Raw genomic sequence first — 22,328 nt, 5'->3', positions numbered from 1 at the left:
CTACCACCCCAAGCTAAGGTAACTGAGCGAAACGACTACCACCCCTTAGCACTCACTTCCTCACTTCAAGGACCATATCATCTCCAGCCTACCTGACACCCTAGACCCACACCAAATTGCTTACCGCCCCAAAAGGTCCACAGACAACGCAATCGCAACCACACTGCCCTAACCCATTTCGACAAGAGGACGATAGGAATAGCTATGTGAGAATGCTGTTCATCGACTACAACTCAGCATTTAACAACATAGTACCCTCCAAGCTCGTCATCAAGCTCGAGACCCTGCATCTCGACCCCACCCTGCGCAACTGGGGACTGGACTTCCTGACGGGCCGCCCCCAGGTGGTGAGGGTAGGCAACAACATCTCCACCCCGCTGATCCTCAACACTGGGGCCCCACAAGGGTGCGTTCTGAGCCCTCTCCTGTACTCCCTGTTCACCCACGACTGCGTGGCCACGCACGCCTCCAACTCAAATCATCAAGTTTGCGGACGACACGACAGTGGTAGGCTTGATTACCAACAATGACGAGACGGCCTACAGGGAGGAGGTGAGGGCCCTTTGAGTGTCGTGTCAGGAAAATAACCTCACACTCAACAAAACAAAGGAGATGATTGTGGACTTCAGGAAACAGCAGAGGGAGCACCCCCCTATCCACATCGACGGGACAGTAGTGGAGAGGGTAGTACGTTTTAAGTTCCTCGGCGTACACATCACAGACAAACTGAATTGGTCCACCCACACAGACAGCATCGTGAAGAAGGCGCAGCAGCGCCTCTTCAACTTCAGGAGGCTGAAGAAATTTGTCTCGTCACCAAAAGCACTCACAAACTTCTACAGATGCACAATCGAGAGCATCCTGTCGGGCTGTATCACTGCCTGGTGCGGCAACTGCTCCGCCCACAACCGTAAGGCTCTCCGGAGGTTAGTGAGGTCTGCACAACGCATCACCGGGGGCAAACTTCCTGCCCTCCAGGACACCTACACCACCCGATGTCACAGGAAGGCCATAAAGATCATCAAGGACAACAACCACCCGAGCCACTGCCTGTTCACCCCGCTATCATCCAGAAGGCGAGGTCAGTACAGGTGCATCAAAGCAGGGACCAAGAGACTGAAAAACAGCTTCTATCTCAAGGCCATCAGACTGTTAAACAGCCACCAGTAACATTGAGTGGCTGCTGCCAACATACTGACTCAACTCCACTTTAATAATGGACAATTGATGCAAAAAATGTATCACTAGCCACTTTAAACAATGCCACTTAATATAATGTTTACATACCCTACATTACTCATCTCATATGTATATACTGTATTCTATACTATCTACTGCATCTTGCCTATGCCGTTCTGTACCATCACACATTCATATATCTTTATGTACATATTCTTTATCCCTTTACACTTGTGTGTATAGGATAGTTGTTGTGGAATTGTTAGGATAGATTACTCATTGGTTATTACTGCATTGTCGGAACTAGAAGCACAAGCATTTTGCTACACTCGCATTAACATCTGCTAACCATGTGGATGTGACATATAAAATTTGATTAGAGTCCACCGCTGGCAGACAAAGTAGACTACTGTTCCCATGAGGCGCTAGTTTAGCAGCATGGATTACTGTTCTCTGGCGACCTAATTCTGTTTATGAGAGTGTTAATATTCCCAGCATCTGAAGCCTGTACAGAGTGCAGTGCCTATAGAAAGTCAACAACTCCCTTGGATTTCATCACATTATTGTGTTTAAAGTGGGATTAAAATGGATTTGCGCTCCAGCAGGTGTATCTCACTGATCATCCCTAAAGCAAACACCTCATTTGGCCACCTTTCATTCCAGTTCTCTGCTGCCTGTGACTGGAACGAATTGCAAAAATCGCTGAAGTTGGAGACTTTTATCTCCCTCACCAATTTCAAACATCTGCTATCTTGAGCAGCTAACCGATCGCTGCAGCTGTACATAGTCTATCGGTAAATAGCCCACCCAATTTTACCTACCTCATCCCCATACTGTTTTTATTTATTTACTTTTCTGCTCTTTTGCACACCGGTATCTCTACCTGTACATGACCATCTGATCATTTATCACTCCAGTGTTATTCTGCAAAATGGTAATTATTCGCCTCCCTCCTCATGCCTTTTGCACACATTGTATAGACTTTTTTCTTTTTTTCTACTGTGTTATTGACTTGTTAATTGTATACCCCATGTGTAACTCTGTGTTGTCTGTTCACACTGCTATGCTTTATCTTGGCCAGGTCGCAGTTGTAAATGAGAACTTGTTCTCAATTAGCCTACCTGGTTAAATAAATGTGAAATAAAATAAAAAATAAATAAATAGCCAGTGTGTGCTAACCCCCCTCCTGTTTGTGCTAGCCAGCATGTGCTAGCCATCATGTGCTAGCCAGTGTGTGCTAACCCCCCTCCTGTATGTGCTAGCCATCATGTGCTAGCCAGTGTGTGCTAACCCCCCTCCTGTATGTGCTAGACATCATGTGCTAGCCAGTGTGTGCTAACCCACCTCCTGTTTGTGCTAGCCAGCATGTGCTAGCCATCATGTGTAGCCAGTGTGTCCTAACCCCCCTCCTGTATGTGCTAGCCATCATGTGCTAGCCAGTGTGTGCAAACCCCCCCTCCTGTATGTGCTAGCAATCATGTGCTAGCCAGTGTGTGCTAACCCCCCTCCTGTTTGTGCTAGCCAGCATGTGCTTGCCATCATATGCTAGCCAGTGTGTGTTAACCCCCCTCCTGTATGTGCTAGCCATCATGTGCTAGCCAGTGTGTGCTAACTCCCCTCCTGTTTGTGCTAGCCAGCATGTGCTTGCCATCATGTGCTAGCCAGTGTGTGCTAACCCCCCTCCTGTTTGTGCTAGCCAGCATGTGCTTGCCATCATGTGCTAGCCAGTGTGTGCTAACCCCCTCCTGTATGTGCTAGCCATCATGTGCTAGCCAGTGTGTCCTAACCCCCTCCTGTATGTGCTAGCCATCATGTGCTAGCCAGTGTGTGCAAACCCCCCTCCTGTATGTGCTAGCAATCATGTGCTAGCCAGTGTGTGCTAACCCACCTCCTGTTTGTGTGCTAGCCAGCATGTGCTAGCCAGTGTGTGCTAACCCCCTCCTGTATGTGCTAGCCATCATGTGCTAGCCAGTGTGTCCTAACCCCCTCCTGTATGTGCTGCCATCATGTGCTAGCCAGTGTGTCCTAACCCCCCTCCTGTATGTGCTAGCCATCATGTGCTAGCCAGTGTGTGCTAACCCCCCCCCTGTTTGTGCTAGCCAGCATGTGCTTGCCATCATGTGCTAGCCAGTGTGTCCTAACCACCCTCCTGTATGTGCTAGCCAGTGTGTGCTAACCCACCTCCTGTTTGTGCTAGCCAGCATGTGCTTGCCATCATGTGCTAGCCAGTGTGTGCTAACCCCCTCCTGTATGTGCTTGCCATCATGTGCTAGCCAGTGTGTGCTAACCTCCCTCCTGTATGTGCTAGCCAGTGTGTGCTAACCCCCCTCCTGTATGTGCTAGCCAGTGTGTGCTAACCCACCTCCTGTTTGTGCTAGCCAGCATGTGCTTGCCATCATGTGCTAGCCAGTGTGTGATAACCCCCCTCCTGTTTGTGCTAGCCATCATGTGCTAGCCAGTGTGTACTAACCCCCCTGTTTGTGCTAGCCAGCATGTGCTTGCCATCTAGCCAGTGTGTCCTGCTCCTGTATGTGCCAGCCAGTGTGTCCTAAACCTCCTGTTTGTGCTCCTGCCATCATGTGCTAGCCAGTGTGTGCTAACCCCCCTCCTGTTTGTGCTAGCCATCATGTGCTAGCCAGTGTGTGCTAACCCCCTCCTGTATGTGCTAACCAGCACCTTGACCCCTCCTCACACACCCAAAAGTTTATATGCCACTGACACACAACAGTGGTTGAGAATTTGAGAGTTTGGCCTGGGGTCACGGTACACTGGATGATGTCAACTAGTTCCTTTCAAATTGAACTAAATGCTGCTAAATTAGAGGTTACATTTTATCAAAAGGTTTTAATACTTTACAACAATCTGACAAAATCAGCTTGGTTTTCCACTGACTTTAACTTTGGCCCAGTGGAAAAACTCTATAATGATCAGGGAAAGATTTTTTCTTCTTCCTCACGTTGAAAATCATAAATATATAAATGAACTTTTCTATCATAATGCAGCATATAAGGAATAAATGTTAAAGTAGTTGAAGAAAACACATACACTCTCTGCTCCATTCTCACTGTGACCTTAAACTGATAGGAAAAACACCACTTCCTGGGGCCTGCCTGTCCTGAAGCCTCATGGGAAAATCATTTAGGATGCAGGTTTAAAAAAAAAATTTTTTTTTTAAAGTTTGTTTTGGGCTGCAGCCCTGAAAACCTCTGCACTTTGCAGACTGACTTGGGACCGCTGCAGTGCCTTCTGTGTTTCACGGAAAGATGAGCAAATTCTTATTTTGTGCTCGTTGTCATGGATATTAAAAGGTGGAAAGGTCGGAACGAATGCCAGGAAATGTCTAGAAAGCAGAGCGGCCTAGCAGCTGTGCTGACGGTTGGCGAAGAGAGAGCGAGAGATAGGATTGCACAGGAATTCCTCTGTCATTTACATGACATTTTAGTCATTTAGCAGACGCTCTTATCCAATTACTTACAGGAGCAATTAGGGTTAATTGCCTCGCTCAAGTGTACATCGACAGATTTTTCACCAAGTCAGCTTTGGGATGCAAACCAGCAACCTTTCGATTACGCTCTTAACCGCTAGGCTACTTGCCGCCCCTCATAACTCCTGATGACTGACTTCAAGCCTAGCTCAAGAAAATATAGCAAGTGTCTCGCCATCCCAGCACTCTCTGCCCTAGCCTCCACTCCGGTCACAGCCTCTGCCCCAGCCTCCACTCCGGTCACAGCCTCTGCCCCAGCCTCCACTCCGGTCACAGCCTCTGCCCCAGCCCAGTCACAGCAAGCCCCTTGAGGCTCCGCACCCCGGTCACAGCCCTGTCTGTCTGTGAGGGTGATTTGTGTGTCTGGTTACGGACACTCAGCCCAGCAGCGGAGGACTTCAACAGTCCCTGATGTCGTAACGGCTGCAGAATGGAAAATAATTATCTAGCAACTTCCTTCTCTTCATACTGGATGGTATGAGACAGAATCTCTGAGAACGTACTGCAGCATGAGACAATCTCGCTGAGAACATACTGCACTATGAGCCTGAATCTCTGAGAACGTACTGCACTATGAGACTGAATCTCTGAGAACGTACGGCACTATGAGACTGAATCTCTGAGAACGTACTGCACTATGAGCCTGAATCTCTCTGAGAAAGTACTGCACTATGAGCCTGAATCTCTCTGAGAACGTACTGCACTATGAGACTTTAAGAAATGTCCCTGGGAACAATTTGTGAATCTCTTCCTCATAGCCTGAAGCACCTAATAATCTCAGTTAGTTGGTTAAATGCTGAGGAAAGCCTTCAGCAGTGGGTCAAATATCAGGAAGGAATTTAAGGTCCCAGGGTGTCCCAGGGGTTGTGGCTCTAGAGAGCTCCTAACGTTAGGCTTAATAAATTGAGGAATGATGTGGATGAATGTTGGGTCCACAGCAGAGTTGAGGACTTGAGTCACATGACCTGGACTTAAGTCTGACTCGTTTTCACAAATTTGATGACTTGACATAAAATAAATTGAGACTTGACTTCGACTTGGAGCCTCGGGTCTCGACTTTAACTTGAGACAAGCGACTTGAAATTATCCGGTCAGGTTAAGTAATGTTTTGTCGCTCATTTTGTGGCACACAGTCTACGTGGATTAGTCTACACTCAGCCAGAGACAGTAGCAGCAGACTCGCCATTGCAAAAAATAAATAAATACAACTGCAACAGATTGGCGAGTGAAATGCACACACTGCACTCTGATTGGACGAGCAAACCGTCAATCAACACCAGTCAGGTGAGACAGCGAACAGATTGCTGATTTACTGTACACCTCTTTTTTTTCCTTTTTTTAACCCTTTATTTAACTGGGCAAGTCAGTTAAGAACAAATTCTTATTTTCAATGACGGCCTACCGGGGAACAATGGGTTAACTGCCTTGTTCAGGGGCAGAACAACAGATTTGTACCTTGTCAGCTCGGGGGTTTGAACTTGCAACCTTCCAGTTATTAGTCCAACGCTCTAACCACTAGGCTACCCTTCCACCCAAAGAAATAGCAGGTGTATACTCAAGTCCTATTTAATAAAGGTCCGGATGGACAAATGTAATTTAACGGTGTAGTAACAAACCACCTCGTAACCCATGCGACTACTCCAAACGGTTCACCACCCCTCTTACTGGCGGAGAGAACATTTAGAGAACATTTAGAGAACATTTAGTAATTTTAAGGTTAGTTTCCCCGCACTTTCTGCTTGGGGCAGAGATTGTTTTTTCTGTTCGAAAGCTAATTTCCTGCAATTCTAAGCCTTCGTCCATGACTAATGTGTGTTTATATGATACCAGGTGTCAGTATTGACCCCGTTCTGTGTCCGGATCCGGTCAGCCAGTTGAACATGAGGGGGGGGGGCGCTATAGGATCGGATGCAGAGCAAACGCCACATTGTAGGAAGAGAGGATTGCCATAATAAATTGATATGCCGCTCCAAAAACGGGTTGGTGACATTAACTGTTTACTTTGCAAACTCACCAGCAATGAGGCAATGCTTGAAATTGATCATTTACATTTGGAATGTATTGTTAAATTGTATTATTACTGTGGCGAAGACTAGCCATCCGAGTGGCTCTTCACTTGCTGTGGCGAAGACGCGCGTCATCGGAGTGGCTCTTCACTTGCTGTGGCGAAGACGCGTCATCGGAGTGGCTCTTCACTTGCTGTGGCGAAGACGCGTCATCGGAGTGGCTCTTCACTTGCTGTGGCGAAGACGCGTCATCGGAGTGGCTCTTCACTTGCTGTGGCGAAGACGCGCCATCGGAGTGGCTCTTCGCTGTCATCGGAGTGGCTCTTCACTTGCTGTGGCGAAGACGCGTCATCGGAGTGGCTCTTCACTTGCTGTGGCGAAGACGCGTCATCGGAGTGGCTCTTCACTTGCTGTGGCGAAGACGCGCCATCGGCGTGGCTCTTCACTTGCGCTGGTCCAAATTCCCGCAAAAGGAAGGGTTTTTAAAATTATCTTGTTGAAATGTTTGCTGTTGCTTTCATATGTTTATCAAAACGCATAGGTCCTATGTAGTACATCTCTAATCCATCTAATACTACAACAATTGTTCATGTTTTCATCATTCCATCCCTGTACCGTTTAATGCAACACATAGACATTTCGGTTTCACGTTTGATAGGCAATACATTTTCAACCAGTTCTTACCCTGCTCGGAGTGAGCGCCATGTTGCCGTTGGTAACAGTCATGAGGTAGAAGCTGTGTTTATTTAAATCAACGTATATATATATATATATATATTTAATATTTCCCAGGGTTACGTCGGGGTTCAGTGTGTGTCTGTGTCCTATGTCACTATCCTTTTTGTTGTTGTAATAGGAGCATCCACCTCAGTGAATGCTAACTGCTACGCTAGCTATCAATACTGTTACACAAATGCTTGTTTTGCAATGGTTGAGAAGCATATTTTGAAAATCTGAGATGACAGTGTAGTTAACAAAAGGCTAAGCTTGAGAGCAAATAGATTCATTTCATTTGCGATTTTCATGAATAGTTAACGTTGCGTTATGGTATTGAGCTTGAGGCTGTAGTCACGATACCGGATCCGGGATGGCTCGACACAAGAAGTTAAATAAGAGAAAATGATTGTTCCATGTATGCATGGAGTTGAAATATCAATAATAATCATTAAGTCTGATTAAGAATAATGTACCAATGTAAGAACGGATGTGGAAATGGCCTTTTACATTGTAGAACCAGTTTATTGGTTGTAATTGTATGGTCCTGGGGGGCCAAGTGCTTAAGTCTACCTGTTTGAGCTCCCGTTTTGACAGATTTCATTTGGTTTCTCAAGGGGGTGGCTGTACAGTCTTGCCCTCGAGCTGTGTCCATTCAGATAGGACAGATTAAGCCTCATATACTGAGGCTATTTCTTTGGGGATTTTGCCCATGTATATTTTTGGTAAATCTACATGTATATTTGGTATGATATGGAGCTTTCACTATCAGATCACCAATACATCTACACTCTGAGCACGTCAACTTGCCCTGCCTTCTGCTGATGTCATACTCTTACTGCTACAAGGTCCCTATTTTACAGTTACACGGGCTAATTCAAATGTGTTGCAGACAAAATAATGAAAAGGTCTGGTAGCCTCAATCAATAGGCTAATATTTGTAGTTGAACATGTCGTTTGCATGTATAGATTTTTTAGTTTACTTGAGACTTCACTTAAACTTCTCGTCTCTTTAGAAGGCACAACTAGGACTTGATTCGAGTCTTGACCCGTTCTACTTGGGATTCGACTTGAGACTCGGTCCTTGTGACTTAGTCCCACTGGCGTACAGTATGAGAGAGTACATTCCAGAACTTCCAGTGCGTGTGGTGTTTGCCTCCTAAACACATGCAGTTATACCTTTCCCTATCTGGACAGTGGGCATTTCCCTCGACTAGCCCAGCGCTCAGACCTCTTTTTCCTCTGGAAAAAAGCTAAACAGCACACAGCAAACACTGGAGACGCTGACTAACACATTCAGCAACATGTTCAGTCCACAGCGCTTTTCGACCAGCCTGCTGCCTTCCCTACAGAACACACTGAGCTGTATGATCAACACACCAAATCAATCACGAGCCAGCGTGTGGCTTTTGGGGAAGACGTCGTGTCTTCTCGTCTCTGTTAAACCAGTCTCTTCCTGAGCCTTAACTGTCTAAATAAAGCCAAACGTCCAAGAATGTATTCCAAATGGTACCTTACATAGGCTAGTTACTTTTGAACAGAGCCCTATGGGCCCCGGTCAAAAGGAGGTGGACTAAGTCGGGAATAGGGTGACCATTGAAACCCAACAGATGCGCTTCCTGTTCCAGAGTCTGCTGTTTCCTGTTCCAGAGTCTGCTGTTTCCTGTTCCAGAGTCTGCTGTTTCCTGTTCCAGAGTCTGCTGTTTCCTGTTCCAGAGTCTGCTGTTTCCTGTTCCAGAGTCTGCTATTTCCTGTTCCAGAGTCTGCTGTTTCCTGTTCCAGAGTCTGCTGTTTCCTGTTCTAGAGTCTGCTGTTTCCTGTTCTAGAGTCTGCTGTTTCCTGTTCTAGAGTCTGCTGTTTCCTGTTCCAGAATCTGCTGTTTCCTGTTCCAGAGTCTGCTGTTTCCTGTTCCAGAGTCTGCTGTTTCCTGTGAAAGCGTCAGGTGGACAGTCACTCGGAGCCACAAAGAGAACAGTCTCTGGTGTCAAATAACAGCATGGCACATGGCTGGTGTTGTTACACCACTTCAGCCCGGCCCATTAGCAGGCCAGGAGGCCCGGCCTACAGTCAGTCAGTCAGTCAGTCAGTCAGTCAGTCAGAGTCAGTCAGTCAGTCAGTCAGTCAGTCAGTCAGTAAGGAGTGTGTGTAGAATAGGGACTGTACTTCCTAGCCAGGTCAGGGGGGCATAAGACAGCAAGACAGACAGACGTGTGATGTCCAGGTCAGGGGGACATAAGACAGCAAGACAGACAGATGTGTGATGTCCAGGTCAGGGGGACATAAGACAGCAAGACAGACAGACGTGTGATGTCCAGGTCAGGGGGACATAAGTGTGACGACCCTCCCACTCTGTCTGCCGTATTCTGTCTTTGTTCTTGTTTCCTTATTAGGATGCCGGTGGGCGGAGTTGAGAGGGTCGTCAGCTACATGGGAAACACCTGGGCCAGGTGTCTCCCAGGATAAATAGACCTCTTCAACATTCATGGAAGAGACTCTCTCCATGCAGACACCTTTTGTAGATTCTGTTGTGGTTCTTGGTGGCCTTTTGTTTGTTTGTTTGTTTGTTTGCTTTGGCACCTTTCATCACCCTGCATTATCACATTCATGCATGCAAAACACTCACTTACACTACTGATTACTGATTACATACACCATTGTATATTATACTTAGTTACTTATTTAATAAATATATATTTTGCTAATCCTTATCTCCACGTTGTCTCCCTTTGTTACGGGCTTTGAGCCGGTTCGTGACAAGTGGGGGCTCATCCGGGATGATTGTCACGAACCGGCTCAAAGCCCGTAACAAAGGGAGACAACGTGGAGATAAGGATTAGCAAAATATATATTTATTAAATAAGTAACTAAGTATAATATACAATGGTGTATGTAATCAGTAATCAGTAGTGTAAGTGAGTGTTTTGCATGCATGAATGTGATAATGCAGGGTGATGAAAGGTGCCAAAGCAAACAAACAAACAAACAAACAAAAGGCCACCAAGAACCACAACAGAATCTACAAAAGGTGTCTGCATGGAGAGAGTCTCTTCCATGAATGTTGAAGAGGTCTATTTATCCTGGGAGACACCTGGCCCAGGTGTTTCCCATGTAGCTGACGACTCCCTCTCAACTCCGCCCACCGGCATCCTAATAAGGAAACAAGAACAAAGACAGAATACGGCAGACAGAGTGGGAGGGTCGTCACATTCCCCCCCATAAAACCGGGGACCAACAAGGACCCCGGAACAACATACCAGCCTCCCGCGTCCCAAATTGACACAGGCCTCTGCGTCCCAAATTGACACAGGCCTCTGCGTCCCAAATTGACACAGGCCTCTGCGTCCCAAATTGACACAGGCCTCTGCGTCCCAAATTGACACAGGCCTCTGCGTCCCAAATTGGTGAGGGGTTATGTGTTCACACCTCCACCTGCCCCAACCAACCTCCTCCTCCTCAGACCTCAGCAACCTTTGCGCATAGGAAGCAATATTTAAGAGGAAAGAAGAACACAAGACCAGGAGGGAACAGACAGGAAAGATAGAACATGACAACCCGAAACAATGGTCAGTCATGTAAACATTCAGGAACATGGCACAAAAGACCAACAGCTACAAACTCCAACGAAAAGAACATCAGGGTCCTTCTTAATTTTTACAACTCCCAACGATTCATAGTCACTTCCAACGATTCATAGTCACTTCCAACGATTCATAGTCACTTCCAACGATTCATAGTCACTTCCAACGATTCATAGTCACTTCCAACAAAACAGAATTTCACTAATTTCAATCATTTAAGCTTGTAGTGTTCAGCGATCTTCCACAGCTGTTCTTAAGTACATAATTCTAACAGGTCCTCTGATGGAAAGCAAATGAACTTGTATACATGAGACACCATAGTCATAAGTAAGTAATCTTGCTCAACCCCTCTGCTGAGCACATCAGACCACAACCAGAGAAATGACAATCACCCTGAGCACCACAGAAGAGAGATGAGATACAGAGCTTCCCCAAAACCTACAATAACTCAACCCTAGTCTTCGTGCAGATTTGCGGTGGGTATTTATGCACTGTAGCCCGCTGGCAAGGAAATAGAACTCCCCAGCATGCTGGCAAATTCCACCAAGCCACGGACGTGCCCCGAGACAACTGCTCAGTCCACAGACACCACACAAAAATAACAAACATTTAACCATGCCCAACATGTCCAAAATTGAAACACGTCGCTAAGCCTATCAGGGGAAAAAGGCTATAGCTCTGGATAGCAAGTTCCACTACCCTACACAAATCTCCTACCGAGGTACACAGCCGATTTACTCACCTCCTCAGACTGACTTCCCAACAGAAAGTAGAACAAGAGTTTCCAGGCTAGGCAAGGCCTGGAAACTAACCATTATACTCTCTCCAACGCAGCACACAAACCAAACAACAAAGGCAACCAATACTGGGCCGATCACACTCAAACACCATATTCAAACCAAACACGTACCTCCACGGTCTCCCAAACCAATAGTTCAAAGATCCCGGATGAGCCCCCACTTGTCACGAACCGGCTCAAAGCCCGTAACAAAGGGAGACAACGTGGAGATAAGGATTAGCAAAATATATATTTATTAAATAAGTAACTAAGTATAATATACAATGGTGTATGTAATCAGTAATCAGTAGTGTAAGTGAGTGTTTTGCATGCATGAATGTGATAATGCAGGGTGATGAAAGGTGCCAAAGCAAACAAACAAACAAACAAACAAAAGGCCACCAAGAACCACAACAGAATCTACAAAAGGTGTCTGCATGGAGAGAGTCTCTTCCATGAATGTTGAAGAGGTCTATTTATCCTGGGAGACACCTGGCCCAGGTGTTTCCCATGTAGCTGACGACCCTCTCAACTCCGCCCACCGGCATCCTAATAAGGAAACAAGAACAAAGACAGAATACGGCAGACAGAGTGGGAGGGTCGTCACATAAGACAGCAAGACAGACAGACGTGTGGTGTTTTTTAACTCCTCTATTGTCCTATTCATCTCAACTCGGGTGTGAGGTCAGCCAGAATTTTAACGGTTAACTTTCTCATCTCTGCTGTGAGTTCAGGCAGTCTACTCCCGGGGACTATGGTGTTGAAGGCTGCGCTGTAGTCAATGAACAGCATTCTTACATAGGCATTTCTCTCGTCCAGATGGGATAGGGCAGCGTGCAGTGCAATTGAAATTGCATCATCCGTGAATCTATTGGGATGGTATGAACATTTCAGTGGGTCTAGGGTAAGGTGGAAGTGATCAGACCCTTAACTAACCTCTCACAACACTACATGATGAAAGTAGTGAGTGGTATGGAGCGATAGTCATTTAGTTCAGTTACCTTAGTTTCTTGGGAACAGGAACAATGGTGGACATTTTGAAGCAAGTGGGGACAACAGACTAGGATAGGGAGAGATTTAATATGTCTGTTAACACTCCAGCCAGCTGATCTGTGCATGCTCTGAGGATGCGGCTAGGGATGCCGTCTGGGCCGACAGCCTTGCTTGGGTTAACACGTTTAAATGTCTTACTCACGTCGGCCATAGAGAACAAGAGCATGCAGTCCTTGGGAGCGGCTTGTGTCATCGGCCCTGTGTTATCCTCAAAGCGGGCGAGGGTGTTTAGCTTGTCAGGGAGCAAGACATTGTGTCCGCGACGTGGCTGGTTTTCACTTTATGCAATTATCTGTAGTCCCTGACACATTCGTCTCGTGTCTAAGCCATTGAATTGTGACTCCACTTTGTCTCTGTACTAATGCTTTGACTGTTTGATTGGCATAAGAAGGGTCTGGACTGTTTTGTATTCGATCATATTCTCAGTCCCCTTGCCGTGGTTAAATGCGGTGGTTTCAGTTTTGCGTGTATGCTACCATCTGTCCACGGTTTTTCGTTTGGATAGGTTTTAAAATAGTCACAGTGGGAACAAACATCTCCTATACACTTTCTGATTAACTCCGTCACTGTGTCAGTGTTATTCTCAGAAGCAACCCGGAATATGTCCCAGTCCACGTGATAAAAACAGTCTTGAAGCATGGATTACGATTGGTCAGACCAGCGTTGAATAGACCTTAGCGCGGGTACTTCCTATTTGAGTTTTTGACTATAGGAAGAAGGGTTGGGGGAGAGCCTTGTAGCCGTCACAGTAGGGTGACTAACAATGAGAGTTTTGAATCGTGAGAACCGCAGGCGATGTGTTGATAGAACTTTGGAAGAGATTTGCTGTATTAAAGTCTCCGGCTATAATAAATGTGGCTTCAGGATATGCAGTTTCCAGTTTGTCCAGTGTAGTTCCTTGAGAGCCATTGTGGTATCGGCTTGAGGTGGAATATACACAGCCATGACAATAACAAAATAAAATTCTCTAGGGAGGTAATGCGGTCGGCATTTGATTGTGAGGTATCCTAGGTTGGGTGAACAAAAGGAATTGAGTTTCTGTACGTTACCACAATCACACCATGAGTAGTTAATCATGAAACATACACCTCCGCATTTCTTCTTCCTGGAGAATTCTTTATTCCGATCCACACAATGTACTGAACACCCAGCTGGCTGTATAGATGGAGACAGTATATCCGGAGTGAGAAATGATTCCGTGAAACAGAGTATGTTACAGTCCCTGATGTCTCTCTGAAAGGAGATCCTCGCCCTGAGCTCGTCTACTTTATTATCCAGGGTCTGAACATTAGCAAGTAATATACTCGGAAGCGGTGGATGGTGTGCACGCCTCCTTAGTCGGACAAAGTCCACTCTGAATACCTCTTCTCCGGCGGTGATGTCTTGGAGCAGCCTATGGGATAAGTTCAAATCGCCTTGGAAGATACGAATAAAGGATCCAATTCAGGAAAGTCGTATTCCTGGTCAAAATGCTGGTAAGTTACCGCCTCTCTGATATCTAAAAGCTCTTTCTGGTTGTATGTAATAATGCAAATAAAGTTCTGGGCTAATAACATGAGAAATAACATTTAAAAAATTAATACAGCAAAGTGGCTTAGGCTCCTCAAACAAGGAGGCCATGTCTATCGGAGCCATCTTAGTATCCAGGAATGGAGCTAAGCACAGGCAAAGTCCTAGAGGAAAACCTGGTTCAGTCTGCTTTCTACCAGACACTTGGAGATGAATTCACCTTTCAGCAGGACAATAACCTTTGCCAGCAGCATACCACTGCTGGATTGCTTCTGAAGCTAAGCAGGGTTGGTCCTGGTCAGTCCCTGGATGGGAGACCAGATGCTGCTGGAAGTGGTGTTGGAGGGCCAGTAGGAGGCACTCTTTCCTCTGGTCTAAAAAAATATCCCAATGCCCCAGGGCAGTGATTTCTGGACACTGCCCTGTGTTGGGTGCCGTCTTTCCGATGGGACGTTATACGGGTGTCCTGACTCTCTGAGGTCATTAAAGATCCCATGGCATTTATCATAAGAGTAGGGGTGTTAACCACGGTGTCCTGGCTAAATTCCCAATCTAACCATCACGGTCACCTAGTAATCCCCAGTTTACAATTGGCTCATTCAACTATTCTCCAGGTCGTTGATGCAAATGAGAACATGTTCTCAGCCAACTTACCTGGTAAAATAACAGATAAATAAATACATCTACATTGGAGTTGCTTACCAAGAAGACTGTGAATGTTCCTGAGTGGCAAAAGTTACAGTTTTGACTTAAATCTACTTCAAAATATATGGCAAGACCTGAAAATGGTTATCTAGCAATGATCAACCACTAATTTGACAGAGCTTAAAGAATTTAGAAAATAATAAATGGGCAAATGTTGTACAATCCAGGTGTGGAAAGCTTACCCAGAAACTTACCCAGAAAGACTCACAGCTGTAATCGCTGGCAAAGTTGATTCTGCAAAGTATAGACTCAAGGGTGTGAATACTTATGTAATTTAGATATTTCTGTATTTCATTTTCAATCCATTTGAAATAAATTCTAAAAACATGTTTTCACTTGGTCATTATGGAGTGTATTGTGTATAGATGGGCGGAAAATAAATATTTAATCAATGTTGAGTCAGGCTGTAACAACAAAAATGTGAATAAGTCATAGGGTTATGAATATTTTCTGAAGGAACTGTATACCTAAGACTTACCTAATAGATTTGATAGTGGTCTATGGCTGTCATGTTACATATCGGAGACTTACGGAGTAGAGTTGATAGTGGTCTATGGTTGTCATGTTCTATATCGGAGACTTACGGAGTAGAGTTGATAGTGGTCTATGGCTGTCATGTTACATAAGTAGAGTTGATAGTGGTCTATGGCTGTCATGTTACATATCGGAGACTTACGGAGTAGAGTTGATAGTGGTCTATGGTTGTCATGTTCTATATCGGAGACTTACGGAGTAGAGTTGATGGTGGTCTATGGCTGTCATGTTACATATCGGAGACTCACGGAGTAGAGTTGATGGTGGTCTATGGTTGTCATGTTCTATATCGGAGACTTACCTAGTAGAGTTGATGGTGGTATATCCTGAGGGGCATTCTGGGATGCAGGCTCCGTTGTGGATGACGTACTCGTGGCAGTCGTTGCCCTTCCCGTTCTTGCACTGGTTGTGGAGGTCCTGACAGAAGGAGAGAGAGACGCAGCGCCAGCCCTTGAAGGTGTAGTATCCCTGGGGACAGCGGTCCACACAGGTGTCCTGGTGCTGGAACTTCTGGCATGCCACACAGCGGCTGGCGTTGCCTGCCTCTGAGCAACCTCCCAGGCACTGGTCGTGGCAGCAGTGGCCATGTTGGGTACAGGCCCGATGTTTACAGATGGAGGGACACACTGTGGAGGGAGGGAGGGAGGGGGAGGGCAGGACGGGAGGAGAGCGAGAGAGAGAGGGATGATGGTAAGAATTCTAACTCAATACAGGAGGAAAACATTTGTACAATCCTCAGTGTAAAGCTGTCGGAGTTCAGTCTTGTATCAGATTGGACTGTAGATACAACTAACATCTGGATGAAATAGGTCAGTGTGTTTCCCTTAGCCATTCAGCTTGTCATTTCACTCCTATTGGACAAATACAGCTCTGCACTTTCATCAAAAATTAGCTAGAAACATCCGGAAGCCACCAATGGATCTCAGCTAAAGTTCTAAACAGCCTTCCCAAAGTGCACTGCTGCAAGTCCTCCGGTCCACCGGTGTCGAACAGCGGCCCGCCGTGGAGACAGACACTCCAGACTACGACAAACACCTCAGACAAAATGGAAACAGGCAGAACAAAGTAAGGTGATTGGAGAGGCTGCTGTAGCAAAGCTCTGTGTCGTTCTGCGCGTTCGGTGAGCAGGGGAGAGAGGGGAGCTGGCTGGGATCAACTGTCACAATTACATGGAGGTCTCTGCAAGGCCGGTCATCAGCACATAAAGGACGACCGTATTCCTCATTCTTGCTGAACTGGGCTGGCTTGACTCCCAGTAACCTATAGCACCTGCCTGGTGGGATGACCCCTTCTAACAATGACCTAGTTCACAGTCAGAACTCCTGCTACAGTAGCTCCTGTCCCTGGTCCCGGTCCCCAGCCACGGTAAAAATAACCCGCCGCAGTGCAGCCTCGGCCAGGCTCGGACACAACCAGCTCATAAACAGAGATGGTCAAAACAAGTTGACTCACAGTTCCAACTACCACATATATAGCAGGACTTTCAGATCTCCGTTAGTTACACAACTTAAAGCTCCTTTACTTTAGGTTTTCTTTACGAGAGTGTCTGAGAGGATAAACATTCCACTTTACCCCACAAAGTCAGATATCTCAAGCTTAAACTGACAAACTTTAAATTAAGTCCATTTTATGTCCATATTCTTATTCATTCCTTTACACTTGTGTGTATACACACGGTAGTTGTTGCGATTTTTTTGGGGGGGGTACTTTACTTAAGATTGACATACCAAATCGACTCAAGGGGGTTAACCCTGCTTTAGCCAATACTCACTGATCTGGCTTTACAATCTGGCTATGAAAATGCCCTTGTTGTTCCTCATTTAAAATCAGAACCATGCATAATAAACGCACATTCACTAATAATGACTAACTTTGATTGCAAAAATAGTTGGGAAGAGATTTTTCCATGTACTGCTTCCATGGCACATGGTTTAAGTGAACTGATACACAAAAAGATGCTGGATTGAAAACATTAGAATAGAATAATAATAATAGTAGAATAATAGTGAAGACATCAAACGTATGAAATAACACATGGAATCATGTAGTAAACAAAAGTGTTAAAATCAAAAATATATTTTAGATTCTTCAAAGTTGACAACCTTTGCCTTGATGACAGCTCTGCACACTCTTGGCATTCTCTCAACCAGCTTCACCTGGAATGCTTTTCCAACAGTCTTGAAGTTGCTCCCACATATGCTGAGAAGTTGTTGGCTGCTTCTCCTTCACTCTGCGGTCCAACTCATCCCAAACCATCTCAATTGGGTTGACGGCGGGTGATTGACGTCGCCATCACCCTCTTAGGTCAAATAGACCTGAAACAGCCTGGAGGTGTGTTTTGGGTCATTGTCCTGTTGAAAAACAAATGATAGTCCCACTAAGCCCAAACCAGATGGGATGGCATATTGCTGCAGAATGCTGTGGTAACCATGCTGTGAACTGTGCCTTGAATTCGAAATAAACCACTAACGGTGTCACCAGCAAAGCACCCCCACACTATCACACCCCCTCCTCCATGCTTCACGGTGGATCATCTGTTCACCTACTCTGCATCTCACAAAGAATGGCGGTTGGAACCAAAAATCTCAAATGTGGACTCATCAGACCAAAGGACATATTTCCCCCGGTCTAAATGTGCATTGTTTGTGTTTCTTGGCTCAAGCTAGTCTCTTCTTCTTATTGATGTCCTTTAGTAATGGTTTCTTAGCAGCAATCTCCTCTGAACATGTTGAGATGAGTCTGTTACTTGAACTCTGTGAAGCATTTATTTGGGCTGCAAAAATTCCACAAAATGTACTTTTAACTAGGCACACCTGTTAATTGAAATGCATTCCAGGTGACTACCACATGATGATGGTTGAGAGAATGCCAAGAGTGTGCAAAGGTGCCATCAAGGCAAAGGGGGGCTACTTTGAAGAACCTCAAATATAAAATAGATTTTGATTTGTTTAATCCTTTTTTGTTACTACATGATTACATATGTGTTATTTCATAGTTCTGATGTTTTCACTATTATTCTACAAAGTAAAAAAACAAAAAAATAGTACAAACAAAGAAAAACTCGGGCCTCCCGGGTGGCGTAGTGGTCTAAGGCACTGCACCACAGTGCTAGCTGTGCCACCAGCGATTCTGGGTTCGAGCCCAGGCTCTGTCGCAGCCGGTCGCAACCGGGAGGCCCATGGGGCGACGCACAATTGGCCCAGCATCATCTGGGTTAGGGAGGGTTTGGCCGGCAGGGATATCCTTGTCTCATCGCGCACTCGCGACTCCTGGAATGAGTAGTTGTGTCCAAACCTTTGACTGGTACTGTATACGGGGGGATACAACCATCCCAGCTCTGTAGATTTTTGCTACAAAGAGACAATCATTAGATCATTTGTTTTCACACTGTCCAAATGTAGCTTGTTTTTGTTCGCAGATTCAGGAATGACAAAAGAATTGCAACATTTACCTAGAGCTAACTCTCCAAATAGCACTGCGGGGTGATTTGAAAAGTCATAATCAATCTATAATACTATAATTTAAAAAATGATATTCTCATTGTAAATTAAAGATAAAGGTTCAGAACGTTTGTGAAATATAACAGCACAGTTGAAAAATAGATGGAATATAGATGGATGGGACTAAAAAAACATGAATATTCTAAAATATACTGTGTCCGTAAAATGTATATAGTATGTATAAGCTGGAAGTAGAAGCCAAAGTGTTGTCTATTAGTTTACTCCAATTAGGGTAGTGGTGGTAAGGTTAAAAGGATAAAGGAAAGGAATAAAAGGATAAAAGGAAAATATTTAAAATAAAAAATAAATTAAAATTATATATATATATTTTTATTTTTATTTTATATGTTCCTTTTATATATATAAAAAAAGACTAACTTCTTGCAGCAGGAATTTAACAGGTCTCATAAACAATCTCAAGCACAAGCCGACAAGCTCGTGAGAAGCCAGCTAATTTTACAATTTTAAGTTTAGTCAATTTGATCTATTTACTAGCTAGAACAGTTGAATTGTTATGAACACACACTTCTGTCCGTCTCTGTTTGAACAGCATGCTGGCGTGTCCACGTTGTTCAGATGTTGAAATCAACTGGCCTTATTTCTCAATATGAGAACGAGTTTACATTTCCTTTTATAGGCCTACTTGTGTTTATGCTTATTGCACATGTAGAAAAACACAGACTAGACAGCAAGTATGAAAGTCTTTGGATAAAATGCTGCTCGGGGTACACGGTACCGTAACGCCGTGGGTGACAAACTGATGTGGGAGAAAATTTACAAGATTATGTTATAATAGTGTTTATGCATCGAATAGCTTTGACGAGTACTCTCTCATCAGTGGCTATGGGACTGAGTTGGGCCTCTGGGCTTGAGCTGACAGTTGACTCGGTGATCAAATATAAAAGACTGCATTCCATAGACTAGATGTGGTGGGTGTGACCCGAGATAGAGATAGCCTGGAGGAGGAGAACAAAAATTCTTATTGTTTCTAATCATTCTTGCATCTGGGAAACTAAGTCGGGTTGGGAGTTAAACACCAGGTGCAAATAACTACATGATGAACCCGAGGTGACTTATGGTGCCCCCCGATCTGCATGCGAGGGGTGGAACCAGCCATGAAGAAGCATTTTGTCATCTACTATATAAGAACTCTACATTGTCTGTAAGGTTACGCTCTCGGCAACACACTCAAGAGTGTAGAGTGGACAGTTTCATCATTGCAATAATTAAATTAAATATGATTGTTTTGAAGAAATTACAAAGTGTCTCTCACTTGATTAGAATATTCCACGACACTGAGCATCCAATTTTCCATAATGAATATTCATTAATACTCCCATTTTTTAGTAGTGTTTGCTCTGCGCGCAATTTGAGAAGTTGAGCCATAAAAAGGGTATCGATTGAAAAGTGAACTTCTCCATTACAGTAAAATAATGTCCTAATGTGGATTTGGTGTCGATTCTGTTAGACCCAACCTCAAATAACGAGTTGAAACCGCTTGTCAGATATGAGATGTCACTTCCTCCTCTTTGTTGTTGTGAGTAGCAGGGGCAGGCAGCGTGGTGTATGGTGTGAGGTATGTGTTATGTGGCGTAGAGTATGGTGTGGGCCGTGCATGGCGTGGAGCCGTGGCGTGTGGGGCATGGCGTGTGGGGGGTGCATGGCGTGTGAGGGGGTGCATGGCGTGGGGGCGTGGTGTGTGGGGGGAGGGGTATGGCATGGGGGAAGGGCATGGTGTGTGGGGGGGGGGGTATGGCGTGTGGGGGGTGAGGGGCATGACGTGTGGGGTGTGGTGGGGGCATGGCGTGTGGGGGGAGGGGCATGACGTGTGGGGTGTGGTGGGGGGGGCATGGCGTGTGGGGGAGGGCATGACGTGTGGGGTGTGTGGGGGGCATGGTGTGTGGGAGGTGAGGGGCATGACGTGTGGGGTGTGGTGGGCGGGGCGTGGTGTGGGGGGGTGAGGGCATGACGTGTGGTGTGTGGGGGTGAGGGGCATGACGTGTGGGATGTGGTGGGGGTGAGGGGCATGACGTGTGGAATGTGGTGGGGTGAGGGGCATGACGTGTGGAATGTGGTGGGGGTGAGGGCATGCGTGTGGAATGTGGTGGGGGTGAGGGGCATGACGTGTGGAATGTGGTGGGGGTGAGGGCATGACGTGTGGGGTGTGGGGCGTGGTGGGGGTGAGGGGCATGACGTGTGGGGTGTGGTGGGGGTGAGGGGCATGACGTGTGGGGTGTGGTGGGGGGTGAGGGGCATGACGTGTGGGGTGTGGTGGGGGTGAGGGCATGGCGTGTGGGGTGTGGTGGGGCATGACGTGTGGGGTGTGTTGGGGCATGACGTGTGGGGTGTGTTGGGGCATGACGTGTGGGGTGTGGTGGGGGGGCATGACGTGTGGGGTGTGGTGGGGGGGGGCGTGGTGTGGGGGCATGACGTGTGGGGTGTGGTGGGGGGCATGACATGTGGGGTGTGGTGTGGGGGCGTGTGGTGTGTTTGTATAAATGGGAAGGTGCACAGTCACAGCAGGAGCGAAGGAGAAGAGACGAAAAAGACCATCGGACATAAACGCTAATAAAAAATTTAGATAAAGAAATGACTTATCAAATTATGGAATTACATGTTGAATTCACAGCGATTTCGGTTTTTAGTCACGAGATTACTTTTGTTAAATCTATCCAGTAAAATGTACTAGATTACTTTTTTAAAGTAACGAAGACCAATAACACTGCCCGTAACAATACGTGCTGTAGCGGTGTGTAAACTAGATCATAGTTCCGTAGTGGTGCAGTACGGTGTGTTCCGTAGTGGTGCAGTACGGTGTGTTCCGTAGTGGTGCAGTACGGTGTGTTCCGTAGTGGTGCAGTACGGTGTGTTCCGTAGTGGTGCAGTACGGTGTGTTCCGTAGTGGTGCAGTACGGTGTGTTCCGTAGTGGTGCAGTACGGTGTGTTCCGTAGTGGTGCAGTACGGTCTGTTCCGTAGTGGTGCAGTACGGTGTGTTCTGTAGTGGTGCAGTACAGTGTGTTCTGTAGTGGTGCAGTACGGTACGGCTCCAGTGTGAGGCCATCTGGGGCTGCTGCTAGTGAGGACACACAGACTGACCACAGGCTTGGGAGCCTTCATCGTTCTCCTCGGGACCCGCCCATCCTCTCTCTCACACACACACACACTGGACAGTTCTGAAATACCCGCCCTGTGCTCGCCCCAGCGGAAAACGTTACAGGAGTGCTTCTCATTTCATACATGGCTGGCAACGTGGCTGCAAAGGACAAAATAAAAAAAATACTGAAACG

General features: G+C 46.0%; 1 protein-coding gene across 1 annotated transcript in view; it reads right to left on the bottom strand.

Moving 5' to 3' along the window:
- Positions 1–22,328, bottom strand: part of insrb (insulin receptor b) — a 213,848-nt gene that overhangs the window by 46,116 nt on the left and 145,404 nt on the right. The window contains exon 3 of the mRNA XM_046300006.1: positions 15,842–16,166. Coding sequence (XP_046155962.1) covers positions 15,842–16,166 — 325 coding nt within the window. The remainder of the gene's footprint in view (positions 1–15,841; positions 16,167–22,328) is intronic.

Source organism: Oncorhynchus gorbuscha, linkage group LG15 (assembly GCF_021184085.1).
Source record: "Oncorhynchus gorbuscha isolate QuinsamMale2020 ecotype Even-year linkage group LG15, OgorEven_v1.0, whole genome shotgun sequence".
In the NCBI taxonomy this organism is placed as follows: domain Eukaryota; kingdom Metazoa; phylum Chordata; class Actinopteri; order Salmoniformes; family Salmonidae; genus Oncorhynchus; species Oncorhynchus gorbuscha.
This window is presented reverse-complemented; position numbering and strand designations above follow the sequence as displayed.